The sequence below is a fragment of the Tribolium castaneum genome, chromosome 1 (genome assembly GCF_031307605.1).
Source record: "Tribolium castaneum strain GA2 chromosome 1, icTriCast1.1, whole genome shotgun sequence".
NCBI classification, from domain to species: Eukaryota; Metazoa; Arthropoda; class Insecta; order Coleoptera; family Tenebrionidae; genus Tribolium; species Tribolium castaneum.
In genome coordinates this window covers 7,047,995-7,068,433 of record NC_087394.1, presented here as the reverse complement: position 1 = coordinate 7,068,433, position 20,439 = coordinate 7,047,995, and the positions used below count along the sequence as shown (strand labels likewise).

At 29.6% G+C, this 20,439-nt stretch overlaps 1 protein-coding gene across 2 annotated transcripts in view; it reads left to right on the top strand.

Annotated features, from left to right (window-relative positions):
• The window catches only part of mgl (Megalin), a 182,343-nt gene extending 163,012 nt beyond the window's left edge, over positions 1 to 19,331 (top strand). For both annotated transcript variants that reach the window (XM_064357677.1, XM_064357679.1), the window contains 5 exons: positions 2,385 to 2,996; positions 8,396 to 9,048; positions 13,630 to 14,041; positions 18,093 to 18,325; positions 18,431 to 19,331. In XM_064357677.1, coding sequence (XP_064213747.1) covers positions 2,385 to 2,996; positions 8,396 to 9,048; positions 13,630 to 14,041; positions 18,093 to 18,325; positions 18,431 to 18,624 — 2,104 coding nt within the window. In that variant the 3' untranslated portion in view covers positions 18,625 to 19,331. The remainder of the gene's footprint in view (positions 1 to 2,384; positions 2,997 to 8,395; positions 9,049 to 13,629; positions 14,042 to 18,092; positions 18,326 to 18,430) is intronic.
• The last annotated feature ends 1,108 nt before the right edge of the window (positions 19,332 to 20,439 follow it).

Here is a 20,439-nt window from a genome sequence, read left to right as displayed (position 1 = left end):
TTTTTTTAAATTGTCATTGTATTATTATTTATGTTCTGTGTAACAAAACACTCGTATAAAGTTGTAGATAACTACCGTAGTGAGAATATTTTTTTTATTTATGGAAAACGCGTGTTTTAAGAATTTGAATGAAAATCTGCCATTTTTAAAGTAATTTTAAAGTGATAGCTATGAGAATTTGTATTTGGGCTTTCGGTAAATAATAAAAAAAAAATGTTTTATGATTTTTTGCAATTTCACCCCCCAAAGCTGGTCAAATATGAAAATTCGTAATTTTTTAAGTCATATTCAAGAAAATTGGTATTTGAGTTTTCATTAAAAATGAAAAAAATGCGTAAAAAACCTGTAACTTTTTGGACTTTATTTGATAAATTTAGAGGTTATAAATAGAGTCCGGTTTCAAAAACACAAAAACATTTAATAAAAAAAGAGATATAGTTACAATACACGGAAAGACAATTTTTCATGTCCTAAACATAGATTAACTTAAAATGAGAAAAATTGCTGCTAAGTAATTAAGTTAAAACGTGCAGTTAAGACAAATTGAACTATGGTACACTTTGGATCAGTTTTTTGCCGATATGAGATAGAAGCATGAAATTTTTTTTTGATTTTGTATTTTTTTTAATTGACATTTTGTTATTATTTATGTTTTTTTTGTACAATTTGACGTTCTTTTATTTTTATAAAGTTGTGGATAACTACCGCAGTGAAAATAAATTTTTTTATTTATGGAAAACGCGTGTTTAGGACTTGAAAATTTTTACCATTTTTAAAGTTATTTTAAAGTGATAGCTATGAGAATTTGTATTTGGGTTTTCGGTAAATAATAAAGAAACATGTGTTTTATGATTTTTTGCAATTCTACCCCCCAAAGCTGGTCAAATATAAAAATCCGTAATTTTTGAAGTCGTATTCAAGAAAATTGGTATTTAAGTTTCCATTAAAAATGAAAAAAAATGCGTAAAAAACCTGTAACTTCCTGGACTGTGTTCGATAAATTTAGAGGTTTTAAATAGATAGAGTCCTCATTAACTCGTAACTCGTATTAACGTCTTTCTTCAAAATCAAAACTTGAGATTTTTTGATTTTTTTTTGTTAACTGTTAATTGAATTTTAGAGAAGAATATTTTTAATTTTAGTTGCTTAGTAATTTTTGGAATTTTGGACGTTCAGAGAAGTTTAAACAATTAATAATAAAAACACTGTAAACACCGTTTTGAAAAAAATTTAATTCTTCACAAATAATAGAAAAACATGTGTTTTATGATTTTTTGCAATTTCACCACCCCCCTTCCCAAAGCTGGTCAAATATGAAAATCCGTAATTTTTTAAGTCATATTCAAGAAAATTGGCATTTGAGTTTCCATTAAAAATGAAAAAATTGCTTAAAAAACCTGTAACTTCTTGGACTTTATTTGATAAATTTTATTGGTTATAAATAGATAAGAGTCCTCATTAACTTGTATTTTAATAACGTCTTTCTTCAAAATTAAAACTTGAGAATTTTTTATTTTTGTTAATTTCATTTTAAAGAAGAATATTTTAATTTTAGTTGCAGGACGCAAAAAACAAATTGAGTCTCTTTCTTTTAATAAGAATGAGACAATACCATGTAAAATAAAAGCAACAACAAAATCTAGCTTTAAAGATATCAGAGATAATTACCAATCAGAAAGTATAATTGTTAATTTCAAAATATTTGCTCTTTTATTTGTACTAATTCGCGGTTAAAAAATTGTTGAATTGTTAAAGGTAATAAAAATATATATATATTTTTTAATATATTTGCTCTTTGGTGCCATCAAATGTCTCTCTAAACGTTAGATTTTATAAAATAAGGCGTTATATTGCAGCATTTGTCAAAAATAATATTTTTGGAATTTAAACAATTAATAATAAAAAAACTGTAAACACCGTTTTGAAAAAAAATAATTCTTCGCAAACGTCTGGCTTCACTGTTTTATTCTAAATAAATAAACAGTTTTTGATACGAGTAAACTAGGAATATTCAAATTGGAATATCAAACCCGGCGCATCCACCATTTTTAAACACGCATTTTTTTTGTATAATTTCTAAATGAATAGAGGAAAATTTTATTAAATTTATTTGTAATTTGTAAATGTAATTTATACCTAATCTAATCATTAATAACTATTTTAGAATTATATCAATCTTATTATTTAAAAAATAGTTTGGTAAAATGCGATTTTATAGCGTTTTTATACTTTTGAAATAGCTAATACCTATAGAATGTCTGTAATATTTTATCTGTCTTTCTTATTTTTAATTAATTGGTTGAGAAGTCTCCAAACTTTAGAGTGTTAAGATTTGGCTTCGATGCGACTAGTGAACACTCCTAATTTATCTTCCTCTGTATCAGGTACCAACTGTGTGACCACGTGGATAACTGCGGAGACGGTTCTGATGAAAACAACATGACTTTATGTGCCACCAAAATCAAACCTTGCAACGTCATGACTGAATACAAGTGTGCCAACAAAAAATGCATAGATAAGGCACAAGTTTGTGATTTTGCCGACGATTGTGGCGACAGTTCGGACGAACTAGGTTGTCATCACAACAACGTCTGTACTGTAGATAATCGAGGAGGGTGTGAACACCATTGCATGAACCTGACTGATGGTGGCTACATCTGTGCTTGCTTCTCAGGTTTTATCATTTCTAAAGAAAACCGGAAAGTGTGTCTTGATGTGGATGAATGTGCGACTGGATTACACCATTGCTCGCAAATTTGTACCAATTTGAATGGCAGTTATACGTGTTCGTGTCATGAAAAGTTCAGACTTTCGGATGGATTGTCTGGCGTTTGTAAAGCACTGAATGAGGATTTGACTTTGTTGTTTGCCAACGGGCCTGAGATTCGATCGTATAATCCGAAAAGTAACGAGGAGAATGATGTGATTAGTGAAGAGAAGAGGATTGAAGCGATTGACTATAATCCCAACACGCAGATGGTCTACTGGGCTGACAGGTACGTTTATAATAAATTTATTTGAGCATAGAACACTCGAATATTGTGGGAATCAGGAGCTTTAATGTAGCAATAAAAGTAAAAAAACAGTTCCCAAAATACAAAAAAAATGAAATCGACTTCAGGTTTCGGTACAAACGAGCGAAATTTTTTTTGACTTAGGACTTTTCTTCGTTGTAGTGTTTGCGAGGACTGCATGAAAATCTGAATTTTCTACACCAGTTTAATAAAAGAAGAATACATTAATCATATTACCTTTTTTTAAATTTTCCAAAAGTGAAATTAATGTTCGGGTTTCATTAAAAACGAGTAAAAAGTGCCTTCAGAGCGAAGAAATTTGTTTGAGTTTTACTGTTTTTGTCTAAGTTGCATTGCTGTCAATAAAGAATCAAAGTTTTCTATACCAAAATGATAATAAACTAAAAATAGATAAATCAAAATAAAAAGTTTTCAAGGTCAAAAAACAAGTCAAATATCAACAAAATCTTAGAACTTTTTTATGTGATGTTTTATTGTTTTATTGAATAAAAGTCTTGAAATTTTTAGACTTGGCTGTACATTGATGAGGTTTTTTTCATTTTTCATTTAGAAATCTAGACAAAAATGTTAAAAAAGAATTTTTTGACCGAAAAATTTATGATACATTTTATTTTTGATCAAAAGCGTAACTTATAAAAACTGGAAAGGAAAGATACAACAAAACAATATACACATTTTATTTTTAATGGCGAATTGTAAATAACAAGGCAAATTAAACAATTTTGAAAGTAGAAACAAAACAAAAACAAAAAAGATATTAATTTTTTTATCTTGACAAAAAATGAGCCAAAAGTGAAATGTATCTTCAAGTTTTATTAAAAATATGAAAAATTGGCACCAGCTAAGCAAATAAATTGATTTCAGCGTGGAAATAATTTTTGAACTAAGTTTTAAACGGTGCAACTTGTTCTACTTGGTGTAGAAGTAAGTTGGGTTAAATAGTTTTATTTTGACCTGCGGAATATCTATAGTTGCTTTTTCTCCTCATTTTTTGTTACACCATGTATGTTTTATTACTAACTTAAATGAAAAATGAAAATTTCTACAATCATTCTATCTGCAGTAGTTAGTAGTGAATAACAATAATGAAATATGGTTATTTAAAAAAAAAGAATAAAAATAATGTAATAACAATAATATTTATTGGTTTTATTTATTTTAAAATAAAATGTGAATACGTAATACAACGAAGAAAGAAACATCCCATTACTTAATGTTTAGAACCATTTACTACTTCTCTCAAAATTGCAATCAAAAATTATCGACATATAATTTTTTAAATACAGTTGTGGGCAGATTAAAACAACAATTTTTTTCGGTGGTGTGAGATGTACTCTAGGAAATCATTTTATTCGCATGATTAGGAAGTTAATTTTGAAACCTTTGTTCGTCCAAACTCAGAATTTTTATTAATTTTTCCTTGTTTATTTATTTATTTTTTTTTTTTTTTGAAAATTGAAGATGGAATTTTTGGCAATATTGTAGCCGAAGATTATTTTGATTTTTTTTCGAAAGTGTGGCAAATTTTTAATTTTAGATCTAAATCCGTTTTAATCAAATAAAGTTTATTGGAAATCTGCTACTAGACTAGTCTCATTTTATTTTGCTCACAATTGTATGCAAATCTGTTTTTTTATAAATTATTAAGATTTTCTGTGGGAATTCGATAAGAAAGTATTTTATTTATTCTAATCGAGAAGAAACGCACTTTTCTCAGCTCAAGCGGGTATGAAAAAGTTAAGGTATTTTACAACAAATCTGTAAGTACTTAAAAAAAGATTTACAAAGTATTGACGTTGGTATTATAGTCGGTAATTGAGAGGACAGACAGAAAATATGTAAAAAAGTTAGGAAAAGTTGATTTGTTCCATTTTAATCTGAGCTTTTTTTTAAGCGGAGCCGAAATACAAATAGGTCGTGTATCGAAAAATAATTATTTGTGCAATAGATACAAAAATCAGTTTTACTGACGAGTTCAATATTTATTTGAATGCGAAAGAAGGTATCTTTCTTAACTCACGACAGTGCAGGTTTTCTTAATTGAAGTTAAGGACAAATAACAAAAAATTACAGGCAGATAAAGATATAGATAATAAAAAATAGCGTATTACGGACTTTTATGTAAAAAATTAACTTAATTTCACCAATTGTGATGAAACCTAATCAATAATTAAAAACAATCGTTTCTCTGGATTTATTCTGTAACTAATTTTAACTTTCATCGGTAAAATGGGCCTAGAACTTTTTTACATTTTTCTCATGTTTGTCGTAAAATTCTAGTCAGTTTTTCTAAGCTTATTAAATATTTAATACCCAACCTTCCTAAACTTTTTCGGTCCAATTATTATTAGTAAATTTGTTGGAATTATTATGTATGATGCCAAAGTTAAATAAATTTTTTTGAAATGTGTTTATTTTAGACTTTTATTCGATATCTTTCATGATGATTATTTATTAAGCAAATAAGAACCCTTGGATGTTGAATATTTACAAGGGTTGTATTACAGTCAATGAAGAATTTGAATTTTCTCAACTAAGAGAGTAATACTCGTAAAACAAGAATACGTAATTAAATTAAACAGTTATTATGAGAGTCTAAAAAAACAAAAAAAACACTAAAATTTAAAAACGCTACCATTGAGAATAAATTTATTTGAGCGTAGGACCCTTTGATTTTGTGAGTTTGTGACGATTGCATTGAAATCACTTAAGATAAATCAGAATTTTCTATACCAATGCAACAGTTCGAATAAATTGAACAATTATAAATGAAAAACAAAAGGAAGTGTTTTTTATGGTTGTTAGAAGTATTTTAATTTAAGCAAGACAATAAATTATTCAGATTTTCTGTGGGAATTCGATAAGAAAGTATTTTATTTATTCTAATCGAGAAGAAACGCACTTTTCTCAGCTCAAACGGGTATGAAAAAGTTAAGGAATTTTACAACAAATCTGTAAGTATTTCAAAAAAGATTTACAAAGTATTGACGTAGGTATTATATTCGGTAATTTAGAGAACAGACAGAACATATGTAAAAAAAGTTAGGAAAAGTTGGTTTGTTCCATTTTAATCTGAGCTTTTTTTTAAGCGGAGCCGAAATAAAACAGGTCGTGTATCGAAAAATAATTATTTGTGCAATAGATACAAAAATCAGTTTTACTGAAGAGTTCAATATTTATTTGAATGCGAAAGAAGGTATCTTTCTTAACTCACGACAGTGCAAGTTTTCTTAATTGAAGTTAAGGACAAATAACAAAAAATTACAGGCAGATAAAGAGATAAAAGTAATAAAAAATAGCGTACTACGGACTTTTATCTAAAAAAATTAACTTAATTTTACCAATTGTGATGAAACCTAATCAATAATTAAAAAAAATCGTTTCTCTGGATTTATTCTGTAACTAATTTTAACTTTCAGCGGTAAAATGGGCCTAAAGCTTTTTTACATTTTCCCATGTTTGCCGTTTTTCTAAGCTTATTAAATATTTAATACTCAACCTTCCTAAACTTTTTCGGTCCAATTATTATTAGTAAATTAGTTGGAATTATTATGTATGATGCCAAAGTTAAATAAATTTTTTGAAATGTGTTTATTTTATATTTTTATTCGATATCTTTCGTGATGATTATTTATTAAGCAAATAAGAACCCTTGGATGTTGAATATTTACAAGGGTTGTATTACAGTCAATGAAGAATTTGAATTTTCTTAACTAAGAGAATAATACTCGTAAAACAAGAATACGTAATTAAATTAAACAGTTTTTATGAGAGTCTAAAAAAACAAAAAACACTAAAAATTTAAAAACGCCACCAGTGCGAATAAATTTATTTGAGCGTAGAACCCTTTGATTTTGTGAGTTTGTGACGATTGCATTGAAATCACTTAAGATAAATCAGAATTTTCTATACCAATGCAACAGTTCGAATAAATTGAACAATTATAAATGAAAAACAAAAGGAAGTGTTTTTTATGGTTGTTAGAAGTATTTTAATTTAAGCAACACAATAAATTATTCAGATTTTCTGTGGGAATTCGATAAGAAAGTATTTTATTTATTCTAATCGAAAAGAAACGCACTTTTCTCAGCTCAAACGGGTATGAAAAAGTTAAGGAATTTTACAACAAATCTGTAAGTATTTCAAAAAAGATTTACAAAGTATTGACGTTGGTATTATATTCGGTAATTTAGAGAACAGACAGAACATATGTAAAAAAAGTTAGGAAAAGTTGGTTTGTTCCATTTTAATCTGAGCTTTTTTTTAAGCGGAGCCGAAATAAAACAGGTCGTGTATCGAAAAATAATTATTTGTGCAATAGATACAAAAATCAGTTTTACTGAAGAGTTCAATATTTATTTGAATGCGAAAGAAGGTATCTTTCTTAACTCACGACAGTGCAAGTTTTCTTAATTGAAGTTAAGGACAAATAACAAAAAATTACAGGCAGATAAAGAGATAAAAGTAATAAAAAGTAGCGTACTACGGACTTTTATGTAAAAAAATTAACTTAATTTTACCAATGCTGTAACTAATTTTAACTTTCATCGGTAAAATGGGCCTAAAACTTTCTTTTTTACATATTAAATATTGTTTTTTTTAATATTTTTTCTCATATTTGTCGTAAAATTCTATTCAGTTTTTCTAAGCTTATTAAATATTTAATATTCAGCCTTCGTAAATTTTTTCCGTACAATTATTATTAGTAAATTAGTTGAAATTATTATGTATGAGGCCAAAGTTAAATAAATTTTTTGAAATGTGTTTATTTTATACTTTTATTCGATATCTTTCATGATAATTATTTATTAAGCAAATAAGAACCCTTGGATGTTGAATATTTACAAGGGTTGTATTACAGTCAATGAAGAATTTGAATTTTCTTAACTAAGAGAATAATACTCGTAAAACAAGAATACGTAATTAAATTAAACAGTTTTTATGAGAGTCTAAAAAAACAAAAAAAAACACTAAAATTTAAAAACGCTACCATTGAGAATAAATTTATTTGAGCGTATGACTCTTTGATTTTATGAGTTTGTGACGATTGCATTGAAATCACTTAAGATAAATCAGAATTTTCTATACCAATGCAACAGTTTGAATAAATTGAACAATTATAAATGAAAAACAAAAGGAAGTTTTTTCATATGGTTGTTAGAAGTATTTAATTTAAGTAACACTACAACTATTCTACAACGTATAAATTTTAGTTCAAATTGGTTTCATCGTAAAATGAATGCGCTTTTCATAATTTTTAGAATTTGACCGTAAAAGGCACTTTTTAGGCAAAGTTTTTACTTTGACTTACTTTCGTGATTTGGTGGCTAATTATTATTTTTTTATTTTTGTGATTACAGTTACGACAAAACCATCAAACGTTCGTACATGATCAACGCCGTTGATGGTAAAGTCAAAGCCGGCTACGCCCAAGACCTCAACATGAAAGGCAACTCAAAACCCACGGCTTTGGCCATCGATTGGGTCGGTGACAACCTCTACTGGACCGAAACAGACCGAGCTGGTTCTAAACCTAAAGGTAAAGTCATGGTTGCGAAAACCGACGGTCGATATCGTCGAGCTCTGGTCAACGTTGGCCTCGAAAACCCAACATCCATCGTGGTGGACCCACAATACGGCCGAATGTTCTGGAGTGATTCAGGTTCCGCACCCAAAATTGAAGTTTCCTGGATGGATGGGTCCAAACGTAGACCATTAATTATTGATGGAATACGCACTCCCACAGGACTTGCGATTGACTATGCCATGGACCATGCCCTCTACTGGGTGGACACGAAACTGAACAACATCGAGTCGATTAAATACGATGGTACTAATCGTAAGACTATTCTCAGGGGAGAGTTGTTAAAACACCCCATTTCGCTGGATGTTTTCGAGTCGGATTTGTATTGGATAACGCGGGATACTGGCGAGTTGGTCAAACAGGACAAGTTTGGACGTGGGGTGCCTGTGATTGTCCAGAAGGATTTGCTGAATCCGTCCGGAGTCAAAAGTAAGTCATTTGAAATTGAAGCGTTTATTTAGTGTTTATTTAACTCGACCATTTGTTAAATTTATTCTCAAATAACCCAAACATGTCAATAATTTTTAATTTGTTGCGTTTTCCCAAAGTTAACTTTAACTTTAACAGAGAAAAGTAATTTATTTGAAGCGTAGGATCCTCAGAAATGATTTGTGAGAACACTTAAACAATCTAGAGTTATTTCTGAACTAATTTAATATAATAATACGATAAAAATTACAAATATGAAAATGTGGGATGTTCAGTACTATAACGAAATAAATCCATTTTGACGAATTTGTAAATTTTTGTAAATCTGTTTTATGTTGGACTGACATGGTTTTTAGATAATGACTAAAAGACAATGTAAACTATACAATAACATAGTTTGAATATTGTAAAATTTTTTTTGAAAAATAAATAAATAAAAGTTACGATAAAACGCGAATTGGAGGAATGAAGTACCGAATTTATTTCTTTAATTTTATTAGGACTAAGACGTGGACGTAAGTTTTTTAATTTTTAGCCCGTTAAAGTTTTGCCCATCCAATATTAATAATGCCTTTTTTCCTCTTTTTTTTTCTAACATCTTACTTCTTTATAATTTATAGTCCGAAAACTCATAATGAAAAAGTTGTAAGTGTTTTCTTTAAGCTCTAAATTTGAAAACAGATTATTTCTAATGTAAATGAACAAAATAAATATCTTACTAAAGTCGGCGTTCTAGCGAACGGGAAACTAAGGGTAGCAGCCCTTAAAAGTTTTTATTTTTTTTACTTCTTCCATCATAATTGGTCATAAATGAATTCCATTTACAATTTGCATGAAGTTTTTAGGCGTTTTAGGTACAGGATCGATCGATCTTCTCCTCTAAAAGTTTGAAACATTCTTTTTGCCAATATAAATCATATAATATGTAAGAAAACAAAGTTATTATCTTCTAGAGAATAAATCATTTACTATTACTATTCTTTTTTCGAAAAGCGGAAATGTAATAAAAAAAAGCTATTGCAGAAAAAAGTTGATATCAAAAAATGATACTGAAAATAGTAATGATCCGGGGAATCGATTGGCAACGAAAAAATTGCCAAATTCCTAATAGTTTTTTAGTTACGAATTTTTTAAAATTTGATCAATTTTTGCTTTTATGGTTTTATACGCAAAATGAGCCGTAGAATGCAATGGAACAAACCGCATTGCTCTAGGACTTTTAATTTTTGAGTTATGAATTTTTTTTTGTTGAATAAAATTTTCCATTATAGATATCGCCTATCTTATTTTTTAGCAAAAAACTTTAAAAGTTTACATCTTGCTAAAAGATGGTTTTATACGCAGAATGAGCCGCTGAATTCAATGGAACAAACCGCATTGCTCTACGACTTTTCGTTTTTGAGTTATGAATTTTTTTGTTGAATAAAATTTTCCACTATGCCAAATGGCTACCCTAAATTTAGGCAAAAAATTTTAAATTTTTAATTCTTGTGAAATATTGATATAATATGTAAAATGAGCCGTAGAATTCAATGGAACAAACCGCATTGTTCTACGACTTTTAGTTTTTGAGTTATGAATTTTTTTTGTTGAATAAAATTTTCCATTATAGATATTGCCAATCTTAATTTTTAGCAAAAAACTTTAAAAGTTCACATCTCGAGAAAAGATGGTTTTATACGCAAAATGAGCCGTAGAACTCAATGGAACAAACCGCATTGCTCTAGGACTTTTAGTTTTTGAATTATGAATTTTTTTTTGTTGAATAAAATTTTCCATTATAGATATTGCCTATCTTAATTTTTAGCAAAAAACTTTAAAAGTTCACATCTCGATAAAAGATGGTTTTATACGCAAAATGAGCCGTAGAATTCAATGGAACAAACCGCATTGCTCTAGGACTTTTAGTTTTTGAGTTATGAATTTTTTTTTTGTTGAATAAAATTTTCCATTATAGATATTGCCTATCTTAATTTTTAGCAAAAAACTTTAAAAGTTCACATCTCGATAAAAGATGGTTTTATACGCAAAATGAGCCGTAGAATTCAATGGAACAAACCGCATTGCTCTAGGACTTTTAGTTTTTGAGTTATGAATTTTTTTTTGTTGAATAAAATTTTCCATTATAGATATTGCCTATCTTAATTTTTAGCAAAAAACTTTAAAAGTTCACATCTCGATAAAAGATGATTTTATACGCAAAATGAGCCGTAGAATTCAATGGAACAAACCGCATTGCTCTAGGACTTTTAGTTTTTGAGTTATGAATTTTTTTTTGTTGAATAAAATTTTCCATTATAGATATTGCCTATCTTAATTTTTAGCAAAAAACTTTAAAAGTTCACATCTCGATAAAAGATGGTTTTATACGCAAAATGAGCCGTAGAATTCAATGGAACAAACCGCATTGCTCTAGGACTTTTAGTTTTTGAGTTATGAATTTTTTTTTGTTGAATAAAATTTTCCATTATAGATATTGCCTATCTTAACTTTTAGCAAAAAACTTTAAAGTTTACATCTCGATAAAAGATGGTTTTATACGCAAAATGAGCCGTAAAATTCAATGGAACAAACCGCATTGCTCTAGGACTTTTAGTTTTTGAGTTATGAATTTTTTTGTTGAATAAAATTTTCCACTATGACAAATGGCTACCCTAAATTTAGGCAAAAAATTTTAAATTTTTAATTCTTGTGAAATATTGATATAATATGTAATATGAGCCGTAGAATTTAATGGAACAAACCGCATTGCTCAACGACTGTTAGTTTTTAAGTTATGAATTTTTTTAAAAATAACTCGGCGCATCCACCATTTTTTAAAATAAAATAAATTACGGCAATATTATTCGAAAAAGTGGAACTATTTTGCCCTTACCCATGCATAATGATCCGAGGAATCGATTGGCATCGAGAAAACTGCCAAATTCCCAATAGTTTTTTAGTTATGAATTTTTTAAAATTTTACCTATTTTTGCTTTTATTTGCAATTCTCTCGAAAACTATTAGACGGAGAACAAAGGTCTTTTTTAAAAAAGATAGATAATTAAAAAAGCTTTCCAACGATAATACACTTCATGGGGTTATCTCTAATAGTTCCGGCCTTATTGCTCGATAAATGTTCCGGATACCCGGAATCGACCAAAATCGCGACAAAAATTGGAAAAATCATACATCAAAAAATCGAACATATGGACTTTTTTTGGACTTTTAACAACTCTTGAGGGTTGTAAAGGCATATATAAGTACGAAAAATTATCATAGAATGAGTTTAAAGAAAAATAAGTGTATTTACTCAGGAAATTTTAGCAAAAAAAATCAAAATTTTAAATCTTGTGAAAAGCTGGTATAACACAGAAAATGAGCCACTGAATTCTATAGAACAAACCGCATTGCTCTACAACTTTTAGTTTTTGAGTTATGAATTTTTTTATTAAATAAAACTTTCCACTATAGAAATTGCCTATCTTAATTTTTTGCAAAAAATTTTAAAATATAAGATCTCGTTGAAACTTGGTATAATACAGAAAATGAGCCGCTGAATTCAATGGAACAAACCGCATTGCTCTACGACTTTTAGTTTTTGAGTTATTTCTAATAGTTCCGGCGTTATTGCTCGATAAATGTTCCGGATACCCGGAATCGACCAAAATCGCGACAAAAATTGGAAAAATCAAACATCAAAAAATCGAACAAATGGACTTTTTTGGACTTTCAACAACTCAAGAGGGTTGTAAAGGTATATATATATATGTACGAAAAACTATAATAGAACGAGTTTTAAAAAAAAATAATTTTTTCACTTTCTTGAAATCAAAATTTTAAATCTCGTGAAAAGTTGATATAATACACAAAATGGGCCGTAGAATTCAATGGAACAAACCGCATTGCTCTACGACTTTTAGTTTTTGAGTTATGATTTTTTTTGGTGAATAAAATTTTCCACTATAGTGTCAAAATCGGGTATAAAAGTAGTTCATATTAAAAAAGAGAAAATTGGGAAATTAGATTTACATTACGTACTTGGATTTGAGGTGAGCAATACACCTACCTATTAGCTGTTTCAAAACTATAAAAACACCACCGTCACATTTTCTCTCAAAATTAGCTGTTATAAATTATTCATTCACTTCAAAAAAATAATAACTATTTTACAATTTTATCAATCTGATTTAAAGAAAATAATTCGGTAAATTGCGACGTTGACGTTTTTATAGTTTTGAAGCAACTAATAGTTACATAAATTTCTTCACTTAAAGCCATACAACAAATATTTGATAAAATAAAGTAGCCATTATTTTGGTGTTTATTTTATCGGTGAAAAAATTTTACAAAAAATTCTCGATGTACCTATAAGAGAAAACGTTATATTTATACACTTAAAGAAAAGTTAGTATTATCTGCTACTAATTTTTTTCCAATCTAATTTTTTTAACATCAGTACTTTATTTCATAAAGCAAAAATAAATTCACCCCAGATTTAACCCTTATCTTGGTCGAGTTCCCCTTAAATTAAATTTATTTAAGCGTAGGACCCTCTGATATTCATCCAAAAAATTTGATTTTTTCTATTCCAATTTTTAGTTTACCACGAGCTGCGCTACAACAAATCACTTACAAGTCCTTGCCACGACAACGAATGCACACATCTGTGTTTATTGGTTCCGGGAGGACACCGATGTTCTTGTCCAGATTCAGCCGTACCTTCGTCGCATCGCACCAAAGCCGAGATAAAATGTGACGCGGCTCAGGAACGACCAAGACCTGATCCTAGGATATGTTTGTGTCAGAATGGTGGATTATGTCGTGAAACTGATAGTAATGAGTTGGAGTGTGAATGTCCACCTGATTTCCAAGGACAGTACTGCGATATCCATGCGGCGCAGAGCAGAGCTGATGCTGCGTCCAATACTATTGCTATAGTTGTGCCCATTGTTATTTTATTGTTGTTGGGAAGTGCGGCAGGGATTTGGTTTATTGTCCGGAAACGTCCATTGTAAGTAAACATGTTTTCTTTTTTTTTTTACTTCAACTCGTTGGTTCAAAGTAAGCGGATTTTTTTAACAGCAATTCGGAAATAAAATTACCGTTGGGGGCGCCACTGAGCTTGGTCGAAAACAGTAACCATAAATGGCGGGAAAATGTTTATTCGGATATTTTGAGCGTTGTACGAATTTTGGGGCTTCACAATTATTGCATTGCCTATGCGGAATGATTATTGTATCTTAGATGCAAGAAACTTATGTTGAAAAATGAGAGATGACGAGGAAAACACGAATAACGAATGACTGTTTGGTTCACTTTGTTTATTGGAAAATTATTACAAAGACATTGAAAAGCCTACCTTTTGGCATAATTTACGTTTAAATGTATCAGCAGTTGTTAATCTTTATTGTAGTTTTGTAGATTTACCGCAGCATTTCATGATTTTTTCAGTGGAAAATTCTAACCTAAAATTCACACACTTCACTAATTTATTGGTTTCTTGAGCCAAACTTTGTGTTCGCTGTGATCCATTACTTATAATCTTTAATTAGACAACTGTTTGATAACACTTTGTAATCAAAATTTAAATATTTTTCACTTTTTATCCACTTTCAAGTTCCAACAATAAACACTTTATACCACGAAAAACTGCAGAACCCAAGTCAACGCTAATATTTACCACCACGTACTTTTAAAGTAATTCTTTCTATTGTAAATAATTAACACTATACACGCAAAATTGTTGAACAATTCATTAAATGTCAGTTAAATGTGGCATTACGAAAATTTCTTTACTGTTTTCGACATAGTTCAAAAGTCATCACCAGAGGGCGTCTAGTTAATTTTATTTCCGAATACAAAAATTTGTAGCAACTTAAAAATAATAATATCAGAATATTAAAAAAACTAACAATCGTTCAATCATTATTTTTTGTACGTTTCATTTAACTTTACTGGATAATAAATTCAATCAATTTTTAAATTTTTCTTTAATTTTAAAAAATCCGGATACTTTTATCCTACAGTTCTTCATTAATATCTAAGGAAGTTGCGGACCATAAAAAAACAATTACGAGAGGCTACAATTATTAAAATTTAAAATGGAAATTGTTTGTGGAAACATGGAAACGATCAGTTTGAGAAAATCGTGTAAAAAATATTCAGAATTATCACCTCCATTTGATATTTAAATATACAAAAGTGTTTGTGTTTTGGGTGAAAAAAAAAAACTTGGTAAAGATGCAAAAGAAATACTATTTTTGTTTGATTTAAATGGGTATTTTTCTGTTAATCTAAGCGAAATCCCCGAATAAATTTTCGTATTAAAGACGTTCTGAACTAAATATGGGATCTCTCAGTCGATCTTTAGTCCATTTTTAGCGAAATATGTGATTTTATTGCTAAGAAAAGTATTTAAATACGGCAATAAGGCCTTAAAAACCGTGACCATTAAAACATTCAAATACCTACTTTTAGTACTTTTTGTTCAACTTATCTCTCGAACATGGCCCTTTGAGCCGCATTTTTTTAAAACTTGTTTAGTTCTCTTTATTTTATATTTATTTTTGAATATTTGTTAAAGAAAACATACGATTTTAAAGTTTTTTTGGACCTTTTTTTCTTGAATTCTTGCATAAAAAAATGCCTAAATCAATGATTCCGATGTTTAACGTAATTTTATAGAAAATTAAAAATTTTGCCTATGCAAAATGATCTGGGCAATCGATTGGCATCGAGAAAACTGCCAAGTTTCGTTCGAGAAACTTTTCGAACGCCGATTACGGCCTTTTTTCCATCGTAAAGAACACATCAAAATCTATAAGATAAGATCAGTTTTATTTGATTCTGAGACACTTTTAATTTTTAAAATTTATTTTTTTATTTTTTTTATTTTCCCAATTACGACTAAACTATTTAAAAAAGTGAAACTGTTTTAATCCTCACCTATGCAAAATGATCCGCGGAATCGATTGGCATCGAGAAAACTGTCAAATTCCCAATAGTTTTTTGGTTATGAATTTTTTAAAATCTTACCTATTTTTGCATTTATTTGCAATTTTCTCGAAAACTATTAGTCGAAGAACAAAGGTCTTTTTTGAAAAAGATATATAATCAAAAGAGCTTTCCAATGATATTACACATCATGAGATTATCTCTAATAGTTCCGGAGTTATTGCTCGATAAATCGACCAAAATCGTGACAAAAATTGGAAAAATCAAACATCAAAAAATCGAACATATGGACTTTTTTTGGACTTTTAACAACTCTAGAGGGTTGTAAAGGCATCTATAAGTACGAAAAACTTTTCAACGGTAATACACTTAATGGGGTTATCTCTAATAGTTCTGAGTTATTGCTCGATAAATGTTCCGTATACCCGGAATCGACCAAAATAGCGACAAAAATTTGATCAAACATCAAACAATCAATCATATGTACTTTTTTTGGACTTTTAACAACTCTAGAGGGTTGTAAAGGGGTATATATGTATGAAAAACTATAATAGAACGAGTTTTAAAAAAAATTAATTTTTTCACTTTCTTGAAGGTCAGGAAATTTTAGCAAAAAAATCAAAATTTTCTATCTTGTGAAATGTTAGTATAATACAGGAAATGAGCCGCTGAATTCAATGAAACAAACCGCATTGCTCTACGACTTTTAGTTTTCGAGTTATGAATTTTTTTGTTGAATAAAATTTTCCACTATAGATATTGCCTATCTTAATTTTTAGCAAGAAACTTTAAAAGTTTACATCTCGTTAAAAGTTGGTTTTGTACGGAAAATGAGCCTCTGAATTCAATGGAACAAACCGCATTTCTCAACGACTTTTAGTTTTTAAGTTATGAATTTTTTGAAAAATAACTCGGCGCATCCACCATTTTTTAAAATAAAATAAATTACGGCAATATTATTCGAAAAAGTGGAACTATTTTGCCCTTACCCATGCATAATGATCCGGGGAATCGATTGGCATCGAGAAAATTGCCAAATTCCCAATAGTTTTTTAGTTATGAATTTTTTAAAATTTTACCTATTTTTGTTTTTATTTGCAATTTGCTCAAAAACTATTAGTCGGAGAACAATATTTTTTTTTGAAAAAAATAGATAATTCAAAAAGCTTTCCAACGATAATAAACTTCATAGGGTTATCTCGGATAGTTCCGGAGCTATTGCTCAACAAATGTTCCGGGTACCCGGAATCGACCAAAATCGCGACAAAAATTGGAAAAATCAAACATCAAAAAATCGAACATATGGACTTTTTTGGACTTTTAACAACTCTAGAGGGTTGTAAAGGCATATATAAGTACGAAAAACTATGATAGGACGAGTTTAAAAAAAAATATTTTTTCACTTTCTTGAAATTTTAGCAAAAAAAATCAAAATTTTAAATCTTGTGAAAAGTATGGTATAATACAGAAAATGAGCCGCTGAATTCACTGGAACAAACCGCATTGCTCTACGACTTTTAGTTTTCGAGTTATGAATTTTTTTTGGTAAATAAAATTTTTCACTATACATATTGCCTATCTTAATTTTTACCAAAAAAATTTAATCGCCTCTGTAGCCGGAACCGTTGCCCGGAGCGGCTCCGGGTTTAACCGAAAAAATAGACAAAACTAAGCGCAATCAGATGATTTTTTGTTTGTTGCTCTAAGTCTTACAGTTTCCGAGAAAATCAGTTTATATATTTTTTTTAATTAATTTCTGGTTATTCTCTAAAGTTAAAATGAGTAAATAATCAATGCAACTTTCAAACACAGTCCTTCGAGCCCGATTATTTTGAATTAATATACTTTTTTAATAATTTTTGGTTACTCTGTTTGAAGCTATATTGAGTAAATAATCAACTCAACTCTCAAACATGGTCCTTCGAGCCGGATATTTTTAAATCAATTAATATACCTATATTTTTGTATTAATTCTTGGTAATAATTCTCTGAAGCTAGATTAAATAAATAATCAACCCAACTCTCAAACATGGTTCTTCGAGCCGGATATTTTTAAACTTGTTTTCTTTATCTTTGGCTATTTTACAAAAAAATTTGTAATTTTTCAGTGGTAAAGGCACCGGCCTTGGCAGCTTGGCAAGCAGTCAGAGTGTGTCATTCCGTCAAGGAACCAACGTCGAATTTGGTTCAAACGCATTCAATGCAAACGGTGGCGGCGCCGAACCGCCACTAGATGTCGCCTACAGTCTCGACCCAATCAGTAACAAAAATCGAGATTTCCATAATCCCATGTACGACGCCGTCCAGAATAGTGCCGACACCGTCGGGAACGGCAGTGGAGGTAAGAAATATATTTTTCAAGAAAAAAAAACTCCAGAGAATTTTTTTAAATTGAAATTTTTGGATAGTTTATTCAATTCACTCCTTAACTTTTGAATTTTTCCAGCTTTGTATGAGGTTCCGGTGGATGTGAAGGCGAAAGGTGGCGACACGTTTACGGAGCCCCCGAGTGCGGTGATAGCGCCATCTAGCGTCACACACCGCTCCTCCCCCCAGGTGCAGGTGAGGCACCGAGAGCTGGATCCCGCCGCCGCCGACACGGGCAAGGACACCCAAAAACTAGTAGAAGAAGACTGCTGATATAGGAGTAAATATTCGATCCATTGGTTAGTGCTAGCGTTAATTAAGAGGTAGTGAAATTCCAACAATTCCAACTAACAACTTTCCAATACCAAAAATCGAAAGTATATTTTTATACAAGGTGTCGGTTTTATCGATGAATTAAATTGGCCTAACTCACGTGCCATTGACACCTTCCGAATAACAACGGGTTGTGCCAATTTAGTTTGCTTTGCGAAATTTACAATTAATTAGATCTTCCATTTTATAATTCTGTAAATATAGGTCATAATGAATGAGTGATGATCCAATTTTCACATTCCAGTATTTGCAATTGATTTGACGAGTATTAAAGGTAGCAACTTGTATATTATTCCTTCAGTTTGTTTTATTTATGACACCGTCCACGCTTGGGTAATGTTGATGTAATAACACATTTTGTTTAAAATTCATTTTAAATTTTATTGAATTGTTATTTAATTCATATAATTTTATACACAAATTTTAATGTTACGTTTTAGAGATATCTATTGTGAACATTATTAAATCTTTTTTTTTTAATCTAGACTACACCCATCCAGTCATTACGTCAAGGAGTACTTGTCGCAAATTTAATAATTTTCACAATAAGTACTCACTTCCAATCGTGTATCTGTACATATTAACTATTGATAGTTTTGGGAGCAAAGATGTATGTTTTACAGTAAATAATAAAAGGTTGTTTATAATTCCTTGTTTCATTTCCAAATCCTCCCAATTCCAACATAAATATTTTTTGCTGCCCATGCAATTTTTGTGAACTCAAAATTCAAGAAAAATAAATGCTTATTTTTCGACTTAAAATTTTTAAATAAACTTTGAAGCCATTTTTTGCTCCCCTGGAAATTTTTTGTGCCATTTTTTGCTCCCCCTAGCAATTTTTTGTGCCATTTTTTGCTCAGTATGAGAACAAAAAATTTCGACAAAAAATATTTTGCTTATTTTTCGATTTTTAAATTTTTGGTAAAATTTGGAAAAGTCATTTTTTGTGCCATTTTTTGCTCCCCTGAAAATTTTTTGTGCCATTTTTTGCTCTCTCTAGCAATTTTTTGTGCCATTTTTTGCTCAGTATGAGAACAAAAAATTTCAACAAAAAATTTTTTACTTATTTTTCGATTTTTAAATTTTTGGTAAAATTTGGAAAAGTCATTTTTTGTGCCATTTTTTTGCTCCCCTGGACATTTTTTGTGCCATTTTTTGCTTCCCCTAGCAATTTTTTGTGCCATTTTTTGCTCAGTTTGGGCACAAAAAATTTCGACAAAAAATATTTTGCTCATTTTTCGATTTTTAAATTTTTCGTAAAATTTGGAAAAGTCATTTTTTGTGCCATTTTTTGCTCCCCTGAAAATTTTTTGTGCCATTTTTTGCTCCCCCTAGCAATTTTTTGTGCCATTTTTTGCTCAATATAGGCACAAAAAATCCAACAAAAAATATTTTTCAAATTTTTCGATTTTTAAATTTTAAGAAAAATTTTCACAAGTCATTTTTTGTGCCATTTCTTGCTCCCCTGGAAATTTTTTGTGTCATTTTTTGCTCCCACGAGCAATTTTTTGTGCCATTTTTTGCTCAGTTTGGGCACAAAAAATTTCGACAAAAAATATTTTGCTCATTTTTCGATTTTTAAATTTTTCGTAAAATTTGGAAAAGTCATTTTTTGTGCCATTTTTTGCTCCCCTGAAAATTTTTTGTGCCATTTTTTGCTCCCCCTAGCAATTTTTTGTGCCATTTTTTGCTCAATATAGGCACAAAAAATCCAACAAAAAATATTTTTCAAATTTTTCGATTTTTAAATTTTAA